The sequence below is a fragment of the Pantherophis guttatus genome, chromosome 16 (genome assembly GCF_059756535.1).
Source record: "Pantherophis guttatus breed Tessera chromosome 16, ASM5975653v1, whole genome shotgun sequence".
NCBI classification, from domain to species: domain Eukaryota; kingdom Metazoa; phylum Chordata; class Lepidosauria; order Squamata; family Colubridae; genus Pantherophis; species Pantherophis guttatus.
The window spans coordinates 18573736-18598032 of NC_142078.1; the positions used below are offsets into that span (position 1 = coordinate 18573736).

A 24297-nucleotide genomic window follows, 5' to 3' on the forward strand; every position below is an offset into this window, starting at 1 on the left:
GAGCGGGAAATATGAATTTTGAAAGGGTGGGTGAGTTAGCATTCGGTCCCACCCATTCTATTAGACAGGACTATGGGAGGAGGGGGAGGAGGAGAAGGGGAGGGGAGTGGAGGGGAGGAAAAGAGAAGGGAAGGGAGGGGAGAGGAGAGAGAAGAGAGGAAGAGAAGACGAGACGAGACAGGAAAGAGAAAAAGAGAAGAGGAGAGGAGAGGAGAGGAGAGGAGAGGAGAGGGGAAGAGGAGAGAGAAGAGAAGAGAAGAGAAGAGAAGAGAAGAGAAGAGAAGAGAAGAGAAGAGAAGAGAAGAGAAGGAGAGGAAAGAGAGAGAGGAGGGGAGAGGAGAAAGGAGAGAAGGAGAAGGAAAAAGAAGGAAGAAAGAATGCCCCCCCCCCATCATGTACCCGTCCCTCAGTCCTTCTCTTCATTAGACTAGACTACAACCAGCTCCAACTGTTCCTCGTAGAGTTTATGATCCTTTGGCCTCTTTGTTACGCTCACGTACAACTTCCCAACCGTATCACAGTCTGCAGACCTAGGATTAACTATGCCCTTGTTAATCTGGGGTTTAGTTTTTCTCTAAACAGCGTTTGTAGATGGCTCCCACGCCTCTGCCAACTCTAGGCTTCAGCAAAGTTTTTAAAATTGTCATCAATTCACTTCACCCTTGACAAACGCCAGGTTACCAATCCGTGGCCCCGACGTGGCTCAGTCTGAATGCAAGAAAGGCAGCTTGTTACGGAGGCCTTTTCTCTCCTTTTCTTGAACGTCAATTTATTTAAAAAAAAAAAAAAAAACACAAAGACTAAGAAATAAACCATCTGGGATCTTTCGAAAGAACGCACGTAAAGTGGTCGTAGTGGAGGAAGAGGAGGAAAATGGGTGAAATGATCTCTTAAAAAGGTCCTGGATTGGACAAACATAAGCTAGAAGACGAAGAAGAGGGGAGGGGGCAAGGAAATAAACCCCCTCCTCTGCTGAGTATTATAGAAATCAAGAATTAAAAAGCGGCAGCTATTTTACACACCGGAAGGCAGGGCTTACAAAAGGCGTTAATACTGAGATATGCAGAGAGTGTATATTACAGCGAGAGATTATTCACAAGAAGTCTTTCTACCCTCTGGAAATATCCAACCTTCGCTGAATTTGGGGGGCAGCTCCCCCTTCACCTCCATTCTTTCAAAGATTAAAATCACAGTTTCGTTCCTCCCCGCCCCACCTCCCCGTTGGTCTGGCCACGACACACAAGGGCAGCCTGGTAAACTGAGTATTTGTCGCCACCGCTTGCGGGGGAAAAAAAATAATAATTAAAAAGGTTTTTCGGGTGGAGATGCTTGGCGCAAGGGAGGCAGTGAATCGAACGTCCCAAATTTGTTTCGAATGACAAAGCTCCCCCTCCGATCTCACCCCTCCAAGGTTTCCCTGCTCCCACATTTTTATGGTTTCGCTACAGGAGGCTGACCACATCCCAGGAGTGCAGAAGGATTTCCTGTCGGGCCAACGGAGTGAATCATGCAGAGAAGCAACGGGTGACCTCTTGGTTTGTGCGTGGACTCAAGCAGAGTGACACAGGGCAACCTCCCTTCCAAAATGAAAAAAGAAAAGAAAGGAAAGAGATGTGCAAATTCCCCGATGACCCAAATTGGTACAAGCTTGGCTTTGGGTGGAAGCTTTAATCGCCTCTCCTGTCTCCCAAAGCAACTGAGGCTACCTCTTGGAAAAAAAAGGGGAGTGAGGGACGGGATTGAAATTGTTTATGTAGTCATTCCTTTATCCGAGGGTGGGGGGTGGGGTGGGGTTTGTCAGACGGAGAGGGCAGTTGCTTTGGTTGGTCCTCGTAAGAGCCCTGCTTAATTTCAGACCGAAGTCTGCAGTGGACAGGAGGGAGACAGAAAGGTTAAGAGAGAAAATGGGGTTGTGAGAACGCACCCGGGTGTGTTTAGAAGGAGTGGCAGAACCAAGGGGGGTGGAGTGAAAAGAGACATCAGCCTAGAATCCCTATGCACGAAGGCCAACCTGCCTTGAATTCCGTTGACTCTAACTGAACTCCTAGCAGATGCCGAGAAGATTCCTGCGCGTGGGCTTTTAGCAACAGAGTAGCTTAACTGAACCTTCACGTGCGAACCTGATCGTCCGCACCTGACAAAATGTGCAACGAGGGCGAAGGGAAGCAACCCAGAGAGATCCCAGCAATCAATTGGGTCTAGACAAGCGGTGCCCCCAGAGGCCTCACTTTCAACGCAAAGCTCACACTGAAAGCAAGCAAAGCGTTAGTCGGAACGTCCCAAAAGATGCGATGTTCAGGCCAGTTAAGCTTCACAAGATTTTTGGACACCCCCAAGTTAAGAAGCAAACTGAGGGAAATTCCAGATGAGAAAGATGGATTGGGGGGTGGGCAGGTGTATGGGGAGGGGTGGTTGTGAGGAGCAATGGATGAGCATATCCTGAGGGTGAGAGCAATCCAAGCAACACAACACCTGGAAGGCTCGAAGTTGACAGTTTTGGATACCTCCAGAGGACAACTAAGATACAATCCACATGGCTAAGTCTGTGCGTTGTCTCTCTGAAATGTGAGGTCCATTGTTTTGTCCCGGAAACCAAAATGTCTTGGGTCGGCTCCATCTAACGTGGGCCACCGATGATCTCTCCACTTCTGCTACCTTTGGACAATGTCGCTGATTTCTTTGACCGAGCCGAGCAACTTGCTAAAATCTGGGGTAGTGGCCGGACCTCCACCAACTGTGGCAGGGCAGATCTGAAGCTCCCGGAGGCTGTTCTCCAGTTTGTTGATGGCCTCTCGGAAAGCAAACTTATTCCGCATCTGCTGGATCGAGTCCACGTAGCTGACGCAGAAGGTGTACAGGTTCTTGCCCGCTTCCAGGACAGCACTATGGCTGACCATCTGCTCTGAGTTCTTGTTGATAGCGGTCCGCAGGGCGTCGGAGCTCTCCAGGACTGTTCCCTTCGTGACGGTGCCGCTCGCTATCTTCTCGGGTGGTTGGCGGGTCTTCCTCAGGGACACCCGGGTGGAAATAAGGGGGATGAAGGCTGTGGAGACCGGTTGGTCTGCAGCAGCCAGAGCTGACGAGACGGTGGGGGGCGACGGAGAAGGGGAACCAAAGAGCAGTTTGGCGGATGAGGGAGACTTCGGTACGGTGGACATCAGCAGCTTTTTGCTTCCCTCGGTGGACTTGGGAGTCTCAGCATTGACGGGCTCCACGGCCACTACTGTCTGCTTGCTCTTGGCCAGGGACCCTTCTGGTCCTTCGTGGCTGGGCCCAAGACCCCCCTTGCTATTTTTACCCAAGTTCAAGACCGGAGGAGGCGGGGCAGGTTTGAGCTTCGACAGCTTCCCTTTTTCCTTCTCTGGAGCCGGCTTCATCTTTCGTAGACGGGACTCCTCGCCCAGGATTTTGCCAGAAAAGATGCCCAGGGTGGCTTTGGCCACTGTGGTTTGCTCAACCGATGGACCCCCAGGAGCAGAAGGAAGCAAAGGCTGCCTCCGACTGAGTTTAGGGGTGAGGGTGGGCTGGCTGGAGCCTGTGATACACTCAGTTTCTTTGGAAGTCTCTTCCAGTGTCTCCTCATTCTTTTTCAGCAGCCGAGGCCCTGCAGTGATCATTCCCCTGCTGACCAGGTCAGCCTTCACCTCACTGGCTCGCTTTCGAGGCAGGGCGGGCTTTTCACTCTTGTGGCCCCCAAAGGTGGACGAGTCAAACTGGTGCCCCATGGATTGCGGGTTCCGAGGGAGGGTGACCGATTTCCACTCAGTGTCTCTGCCCCCATGGGGAACGCAAGAGGCAGAGCAGGACCGCAAGAAACGCTTGCCGGAGATCGAGCCGCCGTCCTCTTCGTTGGGACCCGGGCGATTATTGGCTGAGGACCCCGATTTTTTCCAAACGTTTGGCGTCAACAAACTGGAGCTCCCAGTCCCATTGGTGACGCCAGCTGCCTCATTGCTGGGGTTGGGGAACCTGGAACGTTCCTCTAAATCAGTAGGATGTGCGAGCAAACCCCCATTGTTGCCATCTTTGGTCTCATCCTCCCCTCCTCCTTTATGCTCCAGGTGTCCCTCCACTTCCCGGAAGGAACTACTCCGCTTTGGAGGGGTGGGCGCCGTTTTCTTTTTCTTCTTGATCAGAGCACTAAAAAGGTTGGTCTTTTTGTCTTTGGGGAGCAACCGGTCGTCTTCGTTTAAACTCCCATCGGCTGCAGTCCTTTCCTTCCGTGGCAGTACAGGGGATACAGCCGGTTCGTGCTCTGTAGATTCTGCAAAAATAAAAACAGATTTTTGACACAAGGTGCGAAACACACCGGGAGGAGACATCAAGTGGGGCGTTAGCCTTGAATCATGGCATAGTCATAAAAGATCCAGAACTGACCCCCTCTAAGTTCCATGGAAACTTATCTATCTATTCCCAGGAGGAATTACAATCAGCTTGGGAAGATTCCTGCACAGGTAGTCCTCAACCTACGACCACAATTGAGCTCAGAATTTCCATTGCTCCATTTGGCGACCTTTCACTCCATAGTGAATCACTGCAGTTGCTAAGTTAGTGACTCGGTTGTTAAGTGAATCTGGCATCCCCCTTGACTTTGCTGGTCAGAAGATGATCACATGACCCCGGGACACTGCAACCGTCATAAATATGAGTCGGTTGCCCAACATATGAATTTTTAATCATGTGATTATGATTGCAACGATTGTTAAGTGTGGAAAATGGTCATGTCATTTTTTTCCCAGTGTCGTCGTAACTTTTGGTCACTAAGTGAACGATTGTAAGTTGAGGTCTCCTTGTATTATAGGCAGAATACACTAAAATAGTGAACTTTTATTCAGATTAACAGAGTTGGAAGGGACCTCATAGGTCATCTAGTCCTCCCGTCCAAGCAGGAGACCCTACACCAGTGATGGCTAACCTTTTTGCCATCGCGTGCCAAAAGCAGAGGTCACACAGGGAGGTTGCGCAGAGGGGTCGCGCGTGTGTGTGCCCACACCCATAATTCTATGTGCCCCGCCCCCTGCGCATATGCGCGTGCCTCCCCCCCGCATTCCCCCCGCTTTTGGCACGCGATGGCACGGAGGCCCAGTAGGCCCCTTTTTTGCTCTCCCCAGGCTCCAGAGCCTCTCTAGGAGCCTGGGGAGAACAATAAACGGGCTTTCCGGTCCCACCAGAAGTTGGGCCTCCAGAGGGCCTCTGGGGTGTGTGTGTGGGAGGCCATTTTCGCCCTCCACTTTCACCCACCATTTTCGCCCTCCACAGCCTCCTAGAGAGGCTCTGGAACCTGGGGAGAGCAAAAAGCGGGCCTTCCCCACCCCTCCCAGCCTGTTTCCCTACTTCCGGTGGGCCCATAGGCCTGAAAATCAGTTGGCTGGTGCACACATGTGCTCCAGAGCTGAACTCGTGTGCCCACCAATAATTGTGCCCACCACTCATGTGCCATCACGGCCTTACACCATTTCTTGAACCCTACAGCTGTGGATCCGATCACTTGCACCTAACACCAATATTTCTCAACGTTGGCTTACTTTAAGATTTGTAGACTTCAACTCCCAGAATTCCCCAGCCGTCATGGCAGTCCATGGGTTGTCCACCATTTACAATAGCACCCAGTGACGGTAAAGAAGAATTCAACTTACCCGTTTCTGTCGGGACTTTGGCAGGCGCCACCTCTAAGCTCTCGGCCTCCTTCCATTCGGCCGTTTTTCGAGATGACCTGGTTTTCGTGGGCAGCTCTGGAGCTTGCAAAAATGGGCTGGCCGTGCTTTTCACCGTTTTCTTCCCCAGCTCCTTTTCCACTTCTGAAAAAGGAAGAGACAAAAGGGAAAATCAGATTTAAGACCAGGAAATCATATCTGAAATTCAAACCCTCTTTAAAAGTGAGCTCGGTTTTGGTCACGGAAGGAAGGAAGGAAGGAAGGAAGGAAGGAAGGAAGGAAGGAAGGAAGGAAGGAATCTACTTATGGAGGGAGGGAGGGAGGAATCTACAAGGAAGGAAGGAGGGAGGAAGGAAGGAATCTACAAGGAAAGAATCTATAAGGGAGGGAAGGAGAGAAAGGAAGGAAGGAAGGAAGGAAAGAAAGGAGAGAGAGAAAGAAAGGAAAGAAAGAAAAGAAAAGAAAGGAGAGAAAGAAAAAAGGAAGGAAGGAAGGAAGGAAGGAAGGAAGGAAGGAAGGAAGGAAGGAAAGAGAAACAAAGAGAAAGAGAAAGAAAGAAAGAGAAACAAAGAAAGAAAGAAGAGAAAGAAAGAAAGAAAGAAGAGAAAGAAAGAAAGAAAGAAAGAAAGAAAGAAAGAAAGAAAGAAAGAAAGAAAGAAAGAAAGAAAGTATGAATGAATGAATTATCAGGAGGCACCCACCATCTGAAATGCTGGATTCTTGAAACATCGTCTCAAACGCTTGATGGATTTCAGCAAAGGAGGGTCTGTCTGAAGGGCTCCACTGCCAGCCTAAAGAGAAGATCGAGGGAGCACAAGTGGTGAAAAACGCCGAGGGAAACTCCAGAAATGTGAGCTTTTCAACCCGGGATCAGAAGGCGCCTGGATGTTTCCCTGGTCTAGTTAGCTTCCGGAGCTTCGAAAAGGCAGCCGGCTAAGAGGAATGCCATTCCTCCCTGTGCTGTAGGGATAATAACCTCAGTGCAAAAAAATTAAAATGCCATTTTACAGTGACTGCCTCTTCCCTTAAGTGGGAGGTTAAAGGAAAACAAATCTTAATGTCCCCTCCAGGCCCAGGTTTGCCTTGTGGTTTTCCCCAACCTTAAAAGAAAATGAATCCCAGGCAGCGGAGCGCAAACTCACACTCTCTCATGAGCTCGTAGACTTTTTCTGGACAGCCCTCGGGACGCTCCATGCGATAGTCCTTCTCCAACAGTTCGTAGACCTGCGACAGGTCGATCCCAGGGTACGGGGACATGCCGTAGGTGGCAATTTCCCAAAGCAAGACGCCAAAAGCTGGAGAGGAAAGATGGGAAAAAATCAACAGAGGCGGCAATTCTATTCTATTCCTTATTCTATTCTATTCTATTCTATTCTATTCTATTCTATTCTATTCTATTCTATTCCATTCCACTCTACTCTATTCCTTATTCTATTCTACTCTACTCTAAATTACTCTACTCTGCTCTACACTATTCTATTCTATTCCTTATTCTATTCTGCTCTGCTCTGCTCTGCTCTGCTCTACTCTACCCTACCCTACCCTATTCTATTCTATTCCTTATTCTACTCTACTCTACTCTACTCTACTCCACTCCACTCCACTCCACTCTATTCTATTCCTTATTCTATTCTACTCTACTCTACTCTACTCTACTCTACTCTACTCTACTCTACTCTACTCTACTCTACTCTACTCCACTCCACTCCACTCCACTCCACTCCACTCCACTCCACTCCACTCTATTCTATTCATATTGATAAATAAATACGAAAACCTCCCACGTATCTCTTTGCTTTGGCCCAGCAACATAACAGAAGAGAAAGGAGTTGCTGGGCTTAAAAACAGAAGCCTTCAACTTGCATTCCAAGATGAGTAACGACCGGTCGTTTCAAGGTGGCTATTTTTGAGATCTTTCTTTATTAGGCGTCTCCTCAGGCAGCAAAAGAGGGGAAGAAATATGTTGCCATAAGTCAGAAAGGAGAAGGAAACCTAAGATGAAAAAGCACCTCTTCCTGCTAGAAGAAAGCGGCTTTTTTATAAAACTCCCCCCAAAAAAACCAAAGTCGAAACTTTTCAGTCTGTTGCTCTCTTCCTACCCCACCTGGGATTAGAGAAAGGTGTGCGCAGTTGTTCAATTTGATACAACCCCATCTTTTCTCGGGGCAAGATGGGTATAGAGCGAAGGGCTTTGTCAAAGTTGAGAAAAATGTCTGCATGAAAAAGGCCGAGGTCTGCTCCATCGGCGTAAATTATTATTATTATTTTTAATAAAAAATAAAGCCTCAGCTGGAAAAATAACCGCGTCAAGGAAGCTTACGCGCACTGCTCTACGAACACAAGAAAGATTGATTTGAATTCGATCTGGGTGCACATTTGCACACCGGGGGTGGGTGGGGAATATTAGTCCTCGACTTATAACCGTCCGTTTTAACCGACTGTTTGAAGTTGCAACAGTGCTGGAAAATCTTACTTGGGACCCAAAGGTGCTTTTTCAGGAGGCAACTCAACTTTCTTGTTTTCCTTTGAACCTTTAGGACAACCATGACCTGGCTGACTGAGAATCTTCACAGACATTACTTAGGACTGGTCTTTGTAGTTATGACTGTCAAAACATCCCCAGGGTCACTCCTCCTCCTACCTCCACCTCCTCCTCCTCCTCCTCTTTCTCACAAACCCCACTCCCTTCTAAGCACTGATGAAGCTACCTAGTTGGGTCAGGAAACATCTGCAAGAAAACAAGCAAGTTCAGAGAGCACCAAGGACCCCACAGCCCTTTTCTTCCTCCTCCTCTTCCTCCTCCTCCTTCCCACATACCTTCTTCCCTTCTAGAACTGATGATGCTATTTAGTTGGGTCATGAAACATCTGCAAGGAAACCACCAACAAGCTCAGAGAGCTCCAAGGACCCCACAATTCTCTTCCTCCTCCTCCTCCCTCCACCTCCTCCTCTTCCCCACAAACCCCACTCCCTTCTAAGCACTGATGATGCTACCTAGTTGGGTCACGAAACGTCTGCCAGAAAACCACCAACAAGCTCAGAGAGCAACCAAGGACCCCACAGCTCAACCCTGAGCTACAAATATTCTCTTTTATTAGAGAGATTCATCCACCCATCCACTCATTCGCTGGTTTAATAGCTGATCCAGTTCATTTACTGGATTTCCTACCTTCGATCTCAACCACTCCGACCCTCAACGCCTTTGGGATGACTTCCCTCCTTCCCCTCCTCAAATTTGTCTCGGGATTGTATTCTTTTCAATGGGTCAAAAGGAAGAAATCTTGAAATACATCAGGAGTAATAATCTTAACTGTACAAGTTTAGGAAACCCCTGAAGAATTTCAGCCTAAAAATGTCTGCACATCCTTAATCCAGCCAACTTTAGGATGGATTTGAGCTCCAGAAGTTGTGGGTGCTCCATTACTTTTAGATAATAAAATTATCTATCTATCTATCTATCTATCTATCTATCTATCTATCTATCTATCTATCTATCTATCTTTAAATTCCCATTGCAGGCAATGAGCTACCCGTTCTATCTATCTCATCTATCATCTATCTATCCATCCATTCATTCATCAGTCTATCTTATCTTATTTATCTATCCATCCATCCATCATCTATCCTATCTATTTATCATCCATCCTATCCATTCTATCTTATCTATAATCTATCCATCCATCCATTCATCCAGTCCATCTCATCTATCTATCTATCTATCTATCTATCTATCTATCTATCTATCTATCTATCTACTAGAGGTTTTCAAGATGAGATCAGACAACCATTTGACCAGGATGATATAGGATATCTCCTGCTTGAGGATGGTCTAGAAGACCTCCAAGGTCCCTTCCAACTCTCTCTCGTTCTGTATTCTTACCCCAGACATCAGATTTGATGGAGAATTTGTTATAAGCGAGGCTTTCCGGGGCGGTCCATTTGATAGGGAACTTGGCTCCAGCGTGGGCAGTGTACGTATCACCAGTCATCAATCTGCTTAAGCCAAAATCGGCTACCTTCACCAGGTGGTTCTCTCCTACCAGGCAGTTTCGGGCAGCGAGGTCCCTGCAGGGGGAGAAGGAGAAGATGGCTGTTAAGGAGACGCCGAAGAAAACGGCTTTAAAAAAAGCTTCAAGGGAAAAGCAAGAGTAAGGCAAAGAACATGCTGAGAGAAGGCAGGTTCAAGAGTAGAAAGGTATAGAGAGGAAGATAACACAGGTAGGTATGATTTGCAGTTTAAAGAGGTGCTGCGCTAAACAGGGACACAAATAGATATGGGGGGGAGGAGGAGGAAGAAGAGGAGAAATAGAATAAATAGAATAAATAGAAGAAGAAGAAGAAGAAGAAGAAGAAGAAGAAGAAGAAGAAGAAGAAGAAGAAGAAGAAGAAGAAGAAGAAGAATGGTGTAAGATCTCCTGCCTGAGCAAGGGGTCAGACTAGAAGCTCTCTAGGGTCCCTTTCAGCTCCCTGTATTCCGTATGCTCTAGAGCTGTGGGGTTTCTCCAATGGGGGGGATGCTCCCCACAACATCAGGCTCACCAATGTCATTTTTCAAAGTCCCAGGGAAGCATCTTGGCAGCGCCTACCTCCCGTGGAACGGAGTCCCAAATTCATCTCGGGAGGTGGTGGTGCTGGAAAAAAAGGACATGAAGGAGCCTGGTTTTTTTTCCCCTCCCCCCTTTTCCACTGATGGAAAGAGTGGATCAAATCTCCCGCTAGGTTTTGCTATTAGGGCGACCAGAGACCATTTCCCCAGACAAAGAATGCAAAGCCTTAGCTGTAATTGCCGCTCGCTTAAAGGTCAAAAAAAATCCTCCTTGCAACGATGGTTAATAGAGAGCCGGGAGAGACAGATAAGGCATGCTGGACAATAAAGAATTGTGAAAGCCGAGCGGATGACAAGGTGAGTGAAGGATGGACGTCGGCAGCCACAAAAGGAGCTTTGGGAGAGAGAGAGAGGGAGAGAGGCACCCAAGGAAGAATGAGAGAGAGAGAGAGAGATGGAAAGAAAAGGGAGAACTTCATAAGGAGAAGCTGTTCTAATAGAAGGAAGGCCATTACGGGCAATTTTGGGGCCGTTCCTGGAGGCCCCTTGCGCGCTTTGCCACACAAAGAGGCGTGAAGAATGAGGAAGATGGTTTCATCGCCAGCCTTATTACAAAAGCACAAAGGCAGCCGGAACGAGCGGCTCACCTCCGCCCCGCAAGGCCCAGAGGGGTGAACGAATGAGTCAGGGGAGAGTTTTGGGGGGGCTTGACAGACCCCTAACAAGACGCAAGCCCAGGCTTTCGCAATTCCACTCTGCCGAAGAGCAGCTCAGCGGGTTGCCGTCTCTCTGGAAGGAGAGCAAGGAGGGCGTAGGAGGGTGTGTGGAGATACGCAAAGAGGTTGGACGGGGAGATGCAAATATTGGGCTCGTCTTGGGTCAAAAAGGAGAGGGCGTCCATCAATTAGGGTATTTCAGTTGATGTCTCTCCCCACCCCCCAATGGGTTTAGCCGGTCCCATTTGGTTTAGAGGAAGGGGTTTGCTGTAGACCCCTGGCCGTTCAGGAATTTTGGCTGCAGGGTTGAGGTAGAAGGGCCTTTTCTGCTGTGGCCCCTGGAACAGCCTGCTGTTGGAGGCGAGATCTGCTCCCACTCTCAGAGGGAGAGGGAGAGGCAGAGGAGTGGAGGAAGATGGAGGGAGGGAGGGAGGGAGGGAGGGAGGGAGGGAGGAAGGAAGGAAGGAAGGAAGGAAGGAAGGAAGGAAGGAAGGAAGGAAGGAAGGAAGGAAGGAAGGACAAAGTCCAACAAATTCCATAGTTTTGAGATGCTGCTGAACAAGGGAGGAAGGAAGGAAGGAAAGCAGGAGAGAAGGAAGGAAGGAAGGAAAGACAAAGTCCAAGAAATTCTATAATTTTGAGATGCATAATTTTGAGATAAAGGAAAAAGAAGGGAGGGAGGAAAGGAAGGAAGGGAAGGAAGGAAGGAAGGCAGGCAGGGAGGGAGGGAGGGAGGAAAAAGAAGGGAGGGGGGAGGAAGGGAAGGGAAGGGAAGGGAAGGGAAGGGAAGGGAAGGAAGGAAGGAAGGAAGGAAGGAAGGAAGGAAGGAAGGAAGGAAGGAAGGAAGGAAGGAAGGACAAAGTCCAACAAATTCTATAATTTTGAGATGCTGCTGAACAAGGGAGGAAGGAAGGAAGGAAATCAGGAAAGAAAGGAAGGAAGGAAGGAAGGAAGGAAGGAAGGAAGGAAGGAAGGAAGGAAGGAAGGAAGGAAGGAAGGGAACGGAGCTGGCATTCTCTATCCTACCTACCTGTGGATGAAGTTCTTCTTCTCCAGGTACTCCATGGCCGAGGAAATCTGGGTGGCCATGTAGAGGAGCACCACCGCGTTCACCTCTTGCCGGTTGCAATCCCGCAAGAAATCCAGCAGGTTCCCGTAAGTCATGAACTCCGTGATGATGTAGAACGGGGGCTCCCTCGTGCACACCCCTGCCAAGCAACGCCGACAGTAAGCCAAGGCGGAACCGCCAACCTCCCGTCTTCGGCAGCCTTCAAAAGCCGAGGAGGCCCCTAAAGGAAGGCTTCCCAGGTGGACGCCGAAGCTTTGGGCCTTCCGTAGACGAAAGCCGCCTCGGAAGAATTAATGAAAGACCCTGTTCTGGTTTTGGGTTTTTTTTCCCCTTCCCCGTTTTAAGGAATTAATTGCTAGCCCCCTGGCAAAGAACTGAAACATCTCGAGGTGAAGCTAGGCTGCCTCTTGCCTCTTTCGCATCCCCAACGCCAGGCGAGGGGCTTCCGTGTCCGGGGCCATTTCTGACACTTACCCAGTAATTGCACCAAATTTGGATGCTTGACTTCTTTCATGACGGCTGCCTCTTTCAAGAATTCTTCTACCTCCATGGTATCTTCCTGTGAGGAGAACAGAGGGGGGAGAAAAGAAGGAATCAGACCCAAAAGTTGGTTGTGGGCCAGAAGAAAGCTATTTTCAGCACAATCATTAGAACTTATTTACTTACTTACTTACCTCCCTCTTTCCCTCCCTCCCCTCTCTCCCTCTCTTCATTCCTTCCTTCCTTCCTTCCCTCTCTCCCTCTCTTCATTCCTTCCTTCCCTCTTTCCCTCCCTCCTTTCCTTCCCTCTCTCCCTCCCTTCATTCTCTCCTTCCTTCTTTCCTTCCTCCCCTCTCTCCCTCCCTCTTTTCCTTCCTTCCTTCCTTCCTTGGATGGATGGATGGATGGGGAAGGTAAGGGGAAGGAAAAGGAGAAGGAGAAGGGGAAGGAAGGGAAGTGACTATGGAGATTCTCAGCCATCCAGGTCATAGTTGTCCCAAAGGTGCTTTTTCAAGAGGCAACTGGATTTTCTTTTCCAGAAAGTCTTGAAAAAGCACCCTTCCCAAGGGAAGGGAAAGGGGGAAGGGATGAAGGAGGGAAGGGAATAATGAAATGAGTTCTGATCTTCTTTACAACAACCCAAGCCAACTTGAATTTTCCCCCTTTTTTAAATCACACGAGCCAGTTCACTTCTCCCCTTCGCTGGTCTCCAATCCTAATGAGATTTGCGAGATCCCCGAGACCCTCAAGGAGGAGAAAGAAAAGGCAGATCATAAGATGCAATCATTGCCCATCACAGCAGCTTTTTCCTTTGATTTTTCTTTTTTTCTTTTCCTCCCATGGAAAACTTGAAAGAACATGTGGTGAACTTGCAAAAGGATTGCTGGAGTGGAATTTAAAAACAAAACAAAACTCTCCCTTCCCCAATACCCACTCAATTCACATCAGTGGAAATCCATTTTCTTCTTCTTCTTCTTCTTTCCTTTTTTCTCCAGAAATTTCATTATCAAGATTCTTTTTTCTTGTGTTGGCCCGAAGGCCACACGCGGGAAATGCAGAGACGCCACCGAGCAAGAAACCCCAGTAAAATCAATGCAATTTCTAAAGAAACCCACAAATACTCCCAATTTCCCCTCTGCTCTGTTTCCCCCCCCCTCCTCCTTTTATGCGTATTTACTTGGAGAGGATTGAAAACTGAACTCTGTTGGAAACAGCAGACTTCCTTCCTTCTTGGAGTGTAGATGCTACGTGGGCCTCCTCATAATTTATTTTCTATTTAATTTTAAGGTTGTTACCCTTCTTTTTAAAGGTGCCATTGCAGTATTGCTGGAATACTGCAACCAATTTTGGTCACCGTACTACAAAAAAAGATGTTGAGGCTTTGGAAAAAAAGTTCAGAGAAGAGCAACTAAAAGGATCAAAGGCCTGGAGGCTAAAACCATTTGAAGAATGGCTGCAGGATTTGGGTTTGGCTAGTCTAAAGAAAAGAAGAATTAGGGGTGACATGAGAGCAGTCTTCCAGAATTTGAGGAGCTGCCCCAAAGAAGAGGGGGTCAAGCTATTCTCCAAAGCACCAGAAGGCAGGACAAGGAGCAATGGGTGGAAACTCACCAAGGAGAGAAGCAACCTGGAATTAAGGAGAAACTTCCTAATAGTGAGGAGAATTAACCAGTGGAACAGCTGGCCTCCAGAAATCGTGGGTGCTCCATCACTGGAGGTTTTTAAGAAGAGACTGGACAGTCCCTTGTGTGAGATGGTGTAGGTTCTCCTGCTTGAGCAGCGGGCTGGACTACAAGACCTCCAAGGTCCCTTTCTATTCTACTCTACTCTACTCTACTCTACTCTACTCTACTCTACTCTACTCTACTCTCTACATGAACTTTTAGCAATCATAGTTGTATGCAGGTAGTCCTTGACTTATGACTACAATTCTCGATGCACTGTGAGATTGGTGGTTTTCTTGCAAATCTTTCATTACCAAGTTAGGTAACATCAGTGCTAGCAGGGAGTGGGGTTTGTAGAGAGGAGGAGAGGGAGGGGGAAGAGGAGGAGAAGGAGGAAGAAGGAAGAGAAGGAGAAGGAGAAGAAGGGGAAGGGGAAGGAGAAGGAGGAAGAGAAGGAAAAGGAGAAGAAAGGGAAGGAGAGGAGGAGAAGGAGAAGGAGAAGAAGAAAGAGAAGGAGAAGGAGAAGAGGAAGGGGAAGGAGGAGGAGAAGGAGAAGGAGAAGAAGGAGAAGGAGAAGGAGAAGGAGAAGGAGAAGGAGAAGGAGAAGGAGAAGGAGAAGGAGAAGGAGTGGCGCTTTCTGAGCTTGGTGGTTTTCTTGCAAACCTTTCATTACCAAACTAGGTAACATCATTTGCGCTACTAGACAGCTTGGCTTGGTTTCTGAGCGAGCCATATATATTTGACAGATGTTCAGTACAAAGAATAACAGATGGATGCTTGTGAATCTGCTAGAAGCATCCCGGCTTCTGAAAAAGGAGACCAAGACCGCAGTCCTGGGTCTTTATGCATGCATGGAAGGGTAGATAACCCCATGACAGTGATTCAATTCACAGTCAGAGAGTATGATAATTGAGAATGGCATTTCTACTTCCACAGCACTTCTATCTTGGCATCGCAGGAGTAGGAACTAACAGTATGAGAAACTGGATGCTTTCCTGCTGGCCATCCAAGAGATGCCCCTGTTTCTTTACTCCTAAGAGAAGCAGAATGTATAGTAGTCCTCTCAAAGACGGGTTGAGCTCCAACATACCTCAGCTCAGCAGGTAGCATGGCTGGAGGTTAGAGACAGAATGATGACAAGAGTTGGAAGGGACTTTGGAGGCCTTCTAGTCCAGCCCCCTGCTCAAGCGAGAGTATTCCATTTTTTCACAAATGGCTTTCCAGTCTCTTCTTAAAAACGTCCAGGAAAGGAGCACCCACAACTTCTGAAGGCAACTTCCGTTTCACTGGTTAATTGGTTCTCACTGTCAGGAAATTTTCTCCTTAATTCTAGGTTGCTTCTCTCCTTGCTTAATTTCCATCCATTGCTTCTTCTCCTGCCTTCAGGCGCTTTGGAGAATAGGTCGACCCCCTCTTCTTGGTGGCAGCCCCTCAAATATTGGAAGAATGCCATCATGTCACTCCTAGTCCTTCTTTTCCTTAAACTATCCATGTTCAGTTCCTGCAATTGTTCTTCGTACGTTTGACCTTCCAGTCCCCTAAATCATCTTTTTTGCTCTTCTCTGCACTCTTTCTAGAGTCCCAACATCTTTTTTATATCATGGCGACGACCAAAACTGGACGCAGTATTACATTTTTTGGGAGAGGCGTGAAATTCATTTGGATGAGATCGATATACCACCCCGCAATCTGAAGTAGAGTTAAAATACGAAACGATCCAGTAAAATGGTACTTCCTGACAAAATAAAACACAGATCTGTGAAATTAAATCTGTGAAATTAAATATTAATTGGGGGGGAGGGATAAAAAGTAATCTGTGAAAATAAAATCCACTATTACCGCTAACCTTCCCCCCCCCCCAAGCATTTTTTTATACTATCTTGGGTTTTTCTACACGTTTCCATTTACTCCAGCAGACAAGAAACTGCATTGATGTATCGTACAATTGGAAAAGAGGAATATTGAAGGAAGGCAGCTCACAGAGTCTTAAAATGACTATTGATTCAAAAAATATAAGACAATCAAACCCATAGGCTATTGATTCCAGGCTGAATAGCACCCTTATTAGTTCACCAATGAGTTTGAGAACGTTGCATGCAAAAATTTAACTGCCGTATCGCACTTTGGGTCAGGTGACCCAGCAATTCATAATTTGATCCTGGAAGGACTGTAGAATCTTTGTTAATACTTTTTTTCTCCTCCTGCAGTGAACCAATGGAGAGTTCTCCATGAGGGCCATTCCTGGTGATGGCCACCACTCCAGAGCCTGGTTAACAGATTCCGCAATGAAATGGGACTCAGAATTTGCTTTGGAGGAAGGGAGGGAGAGAGGGAAGAAGGAAGGAAGGAAGGAAAATGGGAAAGAAAGGGAGGGAGGGAGGGAGGGAGGGGAGGAGGAGGAGACATGACAAAAGGAAAAAGGCTTGCTGAAAACCTAGAGTGGTTTGGCTCCCTACATGAGGCTAAGCCATCAATTATGGTTTATCAAAGCACGCCGAGCTAAACCCAACCCAACCACCTTTCGGCTCTACTCAGTGGGGGAACCAAGCCACAATGAGGCAGAGCTCGGCTAACCAAAAATAAATAAATAAATACAGAGACCGGAAGGAGAATGGAGAAAGGAGGAAAAAAATGTATGCGGAAAAATCAAAATATGGGACAGATCTCCAACTGAGGCGAAACTGAGGCATCCAATCAAATCAGCATCGCTCCCAAATGCAAGGAAGAAGGAAAGTCGCCATCTCGATCAAAAAAAATTGCGAGATACCGCTACATCTCAAGATCCAGACTGCAGCTGTTACCGACCGTCCTCCACTTACGACCATTTGTTCAATGACCATTCGAAGCACTGGGAAAAATAGTGACTTATGGCCGGTTTTTCACACGTATGACCCCCCCCCAAAAGGTTGTTAAAATGAGGCACAACTCCCTTTAACAACCGCCTTGCTTAGCGATGGACGTTTGAGGCTCCATTATGGTCGTAAATCGAGGACTGCCTGTAATCCAGTTTAGGAAAACCACCGTACAAGATCTAAAGCAAAAAGCCCTGTGCAGAAAACTGAGAGAGCTTTAGAATGGCTCTTCCACCATATCCCTCCCCCTTCTGTGCTTGTGTGTGTGTGTGTGTGTGTGATTGTGTGTGTGTGTGTGCTTGTGTGTGTGTGTGTTTGGGCAAACATCCCACGCTAATTGAAGTCTTATTTAAGGGCATCGCCCGAGCTAAACGTTGCGAGGAGTATTGAATGGGGGCAGCGCTGGCCTTCATTTATCTCTCTGCGCAAACTACTTTGTCAAACGAGCTTCTCAGTGGCTCCCAGCCACTCCGAAAACAGGATAATAAATAGTCTGCGGCAGAAAAATAATTAATCACCACCCCGAAGTCCAGTCGGAACTGCGGAGGCGGCTTCCTTCCCGTTATTAGTTCAGCTCAGAGAGCCGACCCTTGCTGGGGGAGGCAGGGCAAAAAGAGACTGTCCAGCGAACTGGTAGCGGCGACTGTGAGTGGCCCGCCCACCCGCCTGGACGTATCCATCCATCCATCCAACTGAAAGAGTATAGGATCTCCTGCTTGACAAGGGGGTTGGAATAGAAGACCTCCAAGGTCCCTTCCAACTCTGTGATTCCTTCCTTCCATCCATCCATCCATCCATCCATCCAGGATCTTCTGCATGACAAGGGGGTTGGAACAGAAGATCTCCAAGATCCCTTCCAACTCTGTGATTGATTCCTTCCTTCCTTCCTTCCTTCCTTCCTTCCTTCCTTCCTTCCTTCCTTCCATCCATCCATCCATCCATCCATCCATCCAGGATCTTCTGCTTGACAAGGGGGTTGGAATAGAAGATCTCCAAAATCCCTTGCAACTCTATGATTGATTCCTTCCTTCCTTCCTTCCATCCATCCATCCATCCAGGATCTTCTGCTTGACAAGGGGGTTGGAATAGAAGATCTCCAAGATCCCTTGCAACTCTATGATTGATTCCTTCCTTCCTTCCTTCCTTCCTTCCTTCCTTCCTTCCTTCCTTCCTTCCATCCATCCATCCATCCATCCATCCATCCATCCATCCAGGATCTTCTTCTTGACAAGGGGGTTGGAATAGAAGATCTCCAAGATCCCTTCCAACTCTGTGATTGATTCCTTCCTTCCTTCCTTCCTTCCTTCCTTCCTTCCTTCCTTCCTTCCATCCATCCATCCATCCATCCATCTAGGATTTTCTGCTTGACAAGGAGGTTGGAATAGAAGATCTCCAAGATCCCTTCCAACTCTGTGATTGATTGATTCCTTCCTTCCTTCCTTCCTTCCTTCCTTCCTTCCTTCCTTCCTTCCTTCCATCCATCCATCCATCCATCCATCCATCCATCCGAACCAGTATAGGATCTTCTGCTTGACAAGGAGGTTGGACTAGAAGACCTTATTCTATGTTCTAGGTCCCAGGTAAGTTCTGATGCTGGGAAAGATGGAAGGAAAGAAAAGAAGAGAACCAGCAAGAAGGTGGAAGGACTCAGTTACAAGGGTGATGTGGCTACAATTGAAAGACTTGAAAGAATAAGCTATAGAGATAATAGATTCTCCAGGAGAAATTCTCTAGGAGTCAAAAATGACCTGATTATAATCCATCAGTCATTCAAAAGTGACAAGCGAGGGGGAAAATGTGAAAAGATGAGTAATCTAAGTGTTAGATAACCAGGAGCCGGAGGGAAAGCAGGACTGTCATCCTGAATCCCTTGAAAAATTAGAAACTAGTGTAACATTATTTTACTCCTCGTTTTTGGGTTTGTTTGTTTTTTTCCTCCAAGGACTTGGGGTGACAATTCGGCAAACTTGGGAAGTCAGCAGCGGGAAACCTGGTTACATCCCTGCGACCGGGCATCTTTCAGAAAAATCATTTGGGTCTTTTGTTATTTTGTGCGGGAAGACGCAGGAAAGACAGTTATTGAAATAAAGGGGTTTTTAAAAGCCATTTCTGCTCTGTCCCCAGTCATTTCGTGGGGGAAATCGATGGTTTCCTAGAACTGGCACAGCTTCAGGGAAGAGAGATCACAAGCTGTGATGAATGCAAGGTTTGTCTTTCTTGATCGGGTCAGAATTGGAGGCCGTTTGGAGTAATGAAGAGATTGGTTGGGTTTCATGCCACAAAACCAACTATCATACAGGCGGTCCTTGATTTACGACCACAATTGAGCCTGACATTTCTGCTGCTTGTTAACTCAGTTTTACCCCATTTTACCGCCGTCGTCGTTAAGTTAGTCACACGGTTGTTAAGTGAATCTGACTTCCCCAGTGACTGGGCTTGTCAGAAGGTGGCAAAAAGTGATCGTGTGTGACCGTTTTTTGCGTCCCTTGGGGAACAAAAATCTCCAGAGTTGAGTTGGCCGTTTTTTCTCGCATTAGCCGACATTCCCGATTATTAACACTAGATGGCAGTATTTCCCCATCTTTTAAAAACCATCACAAAAAGGAACTTGGGAGGATTTCCCTCTTTTCAAAATTAAGTCTCCTAGATTAAGTCTGGTTTTAAGGCAACCGAATGCAATCGAAGATTCGAAAATGAAGATTCGCAACGCTTACCTTGAGGGTCTTCACCGCCACGGTGAGGTTGTACTTCTTCCAGACGCCTTCGTACACCTCTCCGTATTGTCCGCCCCCCAGCTTGTGCTTCATCGTGATGTCCGTCCGTTCGATCTCCCACTTGTCGTAGTTGGGAGAGACCCCGTAAATGGTGGGCTTGTTCCTCTTCGGGGCAGGGTAATGGAGAGTGATGATCAGCCCGTCGGCCACCGTTGAGTGATGGTGGACCAGCTCGGCCAACGTGTTGAAGCGGCTTTCCGAGGAGACGTAAAGCTGGAGAGGAGCAAAAGAGAGAGGTAAGCTCAGCCATCTTCGGAAGTTCCTTTTCTACATGATGATGGTGGGGACGTTGGTCGGTGATTATAAGTAGTCCTCAACATGGGTGAACATGTTTTTTAATTCTGGCTGTACACCGCCCTGAGTCCCCAGGGAGAAGGGCAGTATAGAAATTCAAAAAATAAATAAATAAATAAATAAATAAATAAATAAATAAATAAATAAATTCAAAATTTTTCTCTACTGGTTCTGTGGGCGTGGCTTGGTGGTGGTGGGGTCATGTGACTGGGTGGGCGTGGCCAACTTGACATCACTCACGTTGAGGGGCGCCCCACCCAGCCCTTCCCCCAACTCTTGGAACCTGCTATGTCTTTTAAATGTTATTTAAACTGGATTTGGGAAAGCTGAGAGTCAGTTTGGTCTAGTGGTTAAGATGCTAGCCTAGAGACCAGAAGATGGTGAGTTCTAGTATCACCATAGGCACGAAAGCCATCTAGCTGACTTTTAGCCGATCACCAGGAGACGCTGAGTTCTAGTATCGCCTTAAGGCACGGAAACCAGCTGGGTGACTTTGGGCCAATCACCAGGAAACGGTGTTCTAGTCCCACTTTAGGCATGAAAGCTGGCAGGGTGACTTGTTCCAATCCCTCTCTCTCTCTCTCTCTCTCTCAGCCTAACCCATCTCACAGGGTTGTGGGGAAAATAGGAGGAGGACAAGAGTGTTAAGAAAGTTTCACCACCTTGAGTGATTCATAAAAATATATTTTTTCATTCAATCGCGTCCAATTCTCAGCCTAGGCAATTCCCTTTCTTGGCAAAGTTTTTCAGAAGAGGTTCGCTATTGTCTCCTTCCTAGGGCTGAGGGAAAGTGGCTGGCCTAAGGTCACCGAGCTGGTTTTGTGCCCAATGCAGGACTAGAACTCACAGCCTCCCAGTTTTTTAGTCTGACGCCTTAACCGCTCTCATAGAAATAATAAAAGCTGCATTAAAAAGTCTAAAAAAATTTTTAATCTAACAATGCCAGCTAGAATCACTGTCATTCGTACCCTTCCCCTTTTATGTTCTATGTTATTCCCTGCAAAACACATTATATATATTTTTTTATTCTTCTTAGGATGTACCTATCTTTGATTTAAAAAGCCACATTCTGCCTTCTTTCCCCTGTGGCTCATGTCAACTTTTACAAAAGATAACAAGATCCGGGATGGGCAGCTTTTGATATAGGTTTTTCCAAAAATCCTGCAGGCTCTTTCAAATGCCGATAAAGCAACATTATACTACACACGCTGAATGTTAACTCCCTTCTTCCCTTCTTCCATCATCTTCAGCCTGACTCTAGTTTATAGTTCAAGGTAGTCCTTGACTTTTGACTTCCTTCCTTCCTTCCTTCCTTCCTTCCTTCCTTCCTCATTCCCTCCCACCTTCTTTCTGCCTCTTTCCTTTTCTTTCCTTCCTCCCTCCTTCCTTCCCCTTTCCTTCCTTCCACTTCCTTCCTTCCTCCTTCCCTTTCACCTTTCTGCCTCCTTCCTTCTTTCTGCTTCTTTCCTTCCTCCCTCCCTCCCTTCCTCCCTCCTTCCCTTTCACCTTTCTGCCTCCTTCCTTCTTTCTTTCCACCCTCCCTCTCTCTTCCCTTCCACCTTCTTTCTGCCTCTTTCCTTTTCTTTCCTTCCTCCCTCCTTCCTTCCCCTTTCCTTCCTTCCACTTCCTTCCTTCCTCCTTCCCTTTCACCTTTCTGCCTCCTTCCTTCTTTCTGCTTCTTTCCTTCCTCCCTCCCTCCCTTCCTCCCTCCTTCCCTTTCACCTTTCTGCCTCCTTCCTTCTTTCTTTCCACCCTCCCTCTCTCTTCCCTTCCACCTTCTTTCTGCCTCTTTCCTTTTCTTTCCTCCCTCCCTCCCTTCCACTTCCTTCCTTCCTCCTTCCCTCCCATCTTCTTTCTGCCTCTTTCCTCCCTCCTTCCCTCCCTTCCTTCCTTCCAGCAGCTAAATACAGGGCCCACTTAGCAACCAGAGGGAACCGCTGCTCCGTTATATATGATTAATTCAAGGTAGTCTAAACGATTATCAGTCGCCAGAAAATGCAGCCGGCCAAACACAAATTATTCATCCGTAAGGCTTCTAGCGGCAGGAACCCTGTCGTGACAAAAATCACCCTGAGAGATAAGGCACCAAAAGGAAAAAAAAAAAGCAGAAACGAAGAAAGGAAAGGGGGGAAAAAAGAGGAAATTTAAATCCCGCCGTCATCAGCCACACTTCCCTGAAAGTCACCTTAAAGAAGGCCTGCAGTTACAACTCTTAGAGAAACCACTGGTGCTCCTTGACTTACAACTGTTCGTTTAGGGACCGTTAACACCACTGAAAAAAGGGAACCCGTAACCGGTTCTCACACTTATGACCGTTGCAGCGTCCCCTGTCGTCACACGATCAAAATCATGTCATTAGGAAGGTTGCCGAATCTCTGAGTCATGTGATCACTGTTTGTGACCTTCCGATAAGCAAAGTTGATGGGCAAAGCCGGACTCGCTTAACGACCATGTGATCCGCTTAACATCCACAGCAAAAAAAAAAAAAAGATTGTAAAAGATGGTCACACAATGAGTCGCTTAACGACCGTATCCCTTAGCAATTCCAATTGCAGTCGTTAAGGACCGTCTACCTACGGCTTCTTCCTTGATAGCTTTTCTGAAACGAGCAATTGAAAAAAAAAAAATGACATATTTAACCTCGTTTGCAATTTCTCCTCTCTTTCCCGAGCCCTCCTGACACTTTTGCGATGGGTGGCTCCCTCCCTCCCCGATTCCCCAGCCTCCTAAAACTGCTGTATTTTCAACACCTGCAGTTATTAACTTGTCCGATTAAATTAATAACGGCGTGATCGGGAGGGTGGGGGGGAGATTCTGCGGAAGCGAAGAGCTACACCGTCTGGCTCTACCTGATTTTTTTCTCCCGGCAAATCCCAGCCGGGCCCCCGAGATACGGTATCTATTTTATCAAACAACTTAATATTGTTTCATACGGCGGCGGCGTGGATAATGGGTCCAACGAGAATCTAATTCCGCCCCGTTTCCTGGATGTTATTTTATTAAAACTAGAAAACCTCCGGCTGATAAGAATTCCGACAAAGGAGCCGGTGGACGTTCGGTGCTAATGAAAATCCCCTGGCTGTTATCTCTTCTTGAAAAATTCTGATTAAAACAACTCCGGGGTAAGGAAAGAATCGTTAATCTGTTCAGCAAAAGCCTCTCCAGGTATTTCCACCGAGTGAGGATGGACTGGCCTCTAGTGGAAACAGCGCAGAAAGAAGCATCAGGTGCTCCTTCTAGCAATTTTAGGCAAGTAATTTTACGCAGGTGGTGGGACATCTAGCCACCCGAGGTAGTCCTCGACATACGACAGTTCGTTTAGTGACCATTCAAAGTTACGACAGCCAGCACTGAAAAGTGATTTGTGACCAGTTTTCACACTTATGACCGTTGCAGCATCCCCGTGATCGAAACTCAAGACGCTCGGCAACGGACCCGTATTTACGACGGTCGCAATGTCCCCAGATGAACGTGATCCTTTTTGCGACCTTCTGTCAAGCAAAATCAAGCCTGATTTCACTTAACCGCCGTGCGACTTAACTGCGGTGATTCACTTAGCAAGCGTGGCAAGGAAGGCCGTAAAATGGGGCAAAACTCACTCAACCGTTGTCTATCTAACAAAATGAAATTCAATGTAGAGAAAAGTAAAGGCAAGAAGGCAAGAAAAACAAAAAGTAGATATATAGACTGGGTGAAACCAGGCTTAATAGCAGTGACTGTGAGAGGCATCTTGGAGTCTTAGTGGACAACCAGCTAAATAGGAGCCAGCAGTGCAGCGGCAGCCAAAAAAGCCAATGCAATCCTAAATTGCATTAACAGAGGGATACAATCAAGATCAAGGAAGGTACTAATACCACGCTACAAAGCCTTAGTAAGACCACACCTAGAATCCTGCATCCAGTTTTGGTCACCACATTAGAAAAAAAGATGTGGAGACTCCAGAGAAGAGCAACTAAGATGATTAAAGGGGAATAAAACATATGAAGAACGGTTGCAGGAACTGGGCCTGGCTGGTCTAGTGAAGAGAAGGACCAGGGGAGACAGGAGAACATCTTTCAATATTTGAGGGGCTGCCCCAGAGAGGAGGAAGGGGGTCAAGCTATTCTCCAAAGCACCTGAAGGCCAGACAAGGAATAATGGATGGAAACTGACCAAGGAGAGAGATTCAACCTAGAAATAAGGAGGAATTTTTCTGACGTTGAGAACAATCAACCCATGGAACAGAAGCTGCCTTCAGAAGTTGTGAGA

General features: G+C 47.2%; 1 protein-coding gene across 4 annotated transcripts in view; it reads right to left on the bottom strand.

Moving 5' to 3' along the window:
• Positions 1–742: 742 nt before the first annotated feature.
• Positions 743–24297, bottom strand: part of ABL1 (ABL proto-oncogene 1, non-receptor tyrosine kinase) — a 72823-nt gene continuing 49268 nt past the window's right edge. For all 4 annotated transcript variants that reach the window (XM_087879582.1, XM_034436079.3, XM_034436080.3 and 1 more), the window contains exons 4-11: positions 19696–19968; positions 12460–12544; positions 11947–12124; positions 9535–9719; positions 6797–6949; positions 6356–6445; positions 5637–5798; positions 743–4264 (exon numbers count right to left, since the gene is read on the bottom strand). In XM_087879582.1, coding sequence (XP_087735708.1) covers positions 2652–4264; positions 5637–5798; positions 6356–6445; positions 6797–6949; positions 9535–9719; positions 11947–12124; positions 12460–12544; positions 19696–19968 — 2739 coding nt within the window. In that variant the 3' untranslated portion in view covers positions 743–2651. The remainder of the gene's footprint in view (positions 4265–5636; positions 5799–6355; positions 6446–6796; positions 6950–9534; positions 9720–11946; positions 12125–12459; positions 12545–19695; positions 19969–24297) is intronic.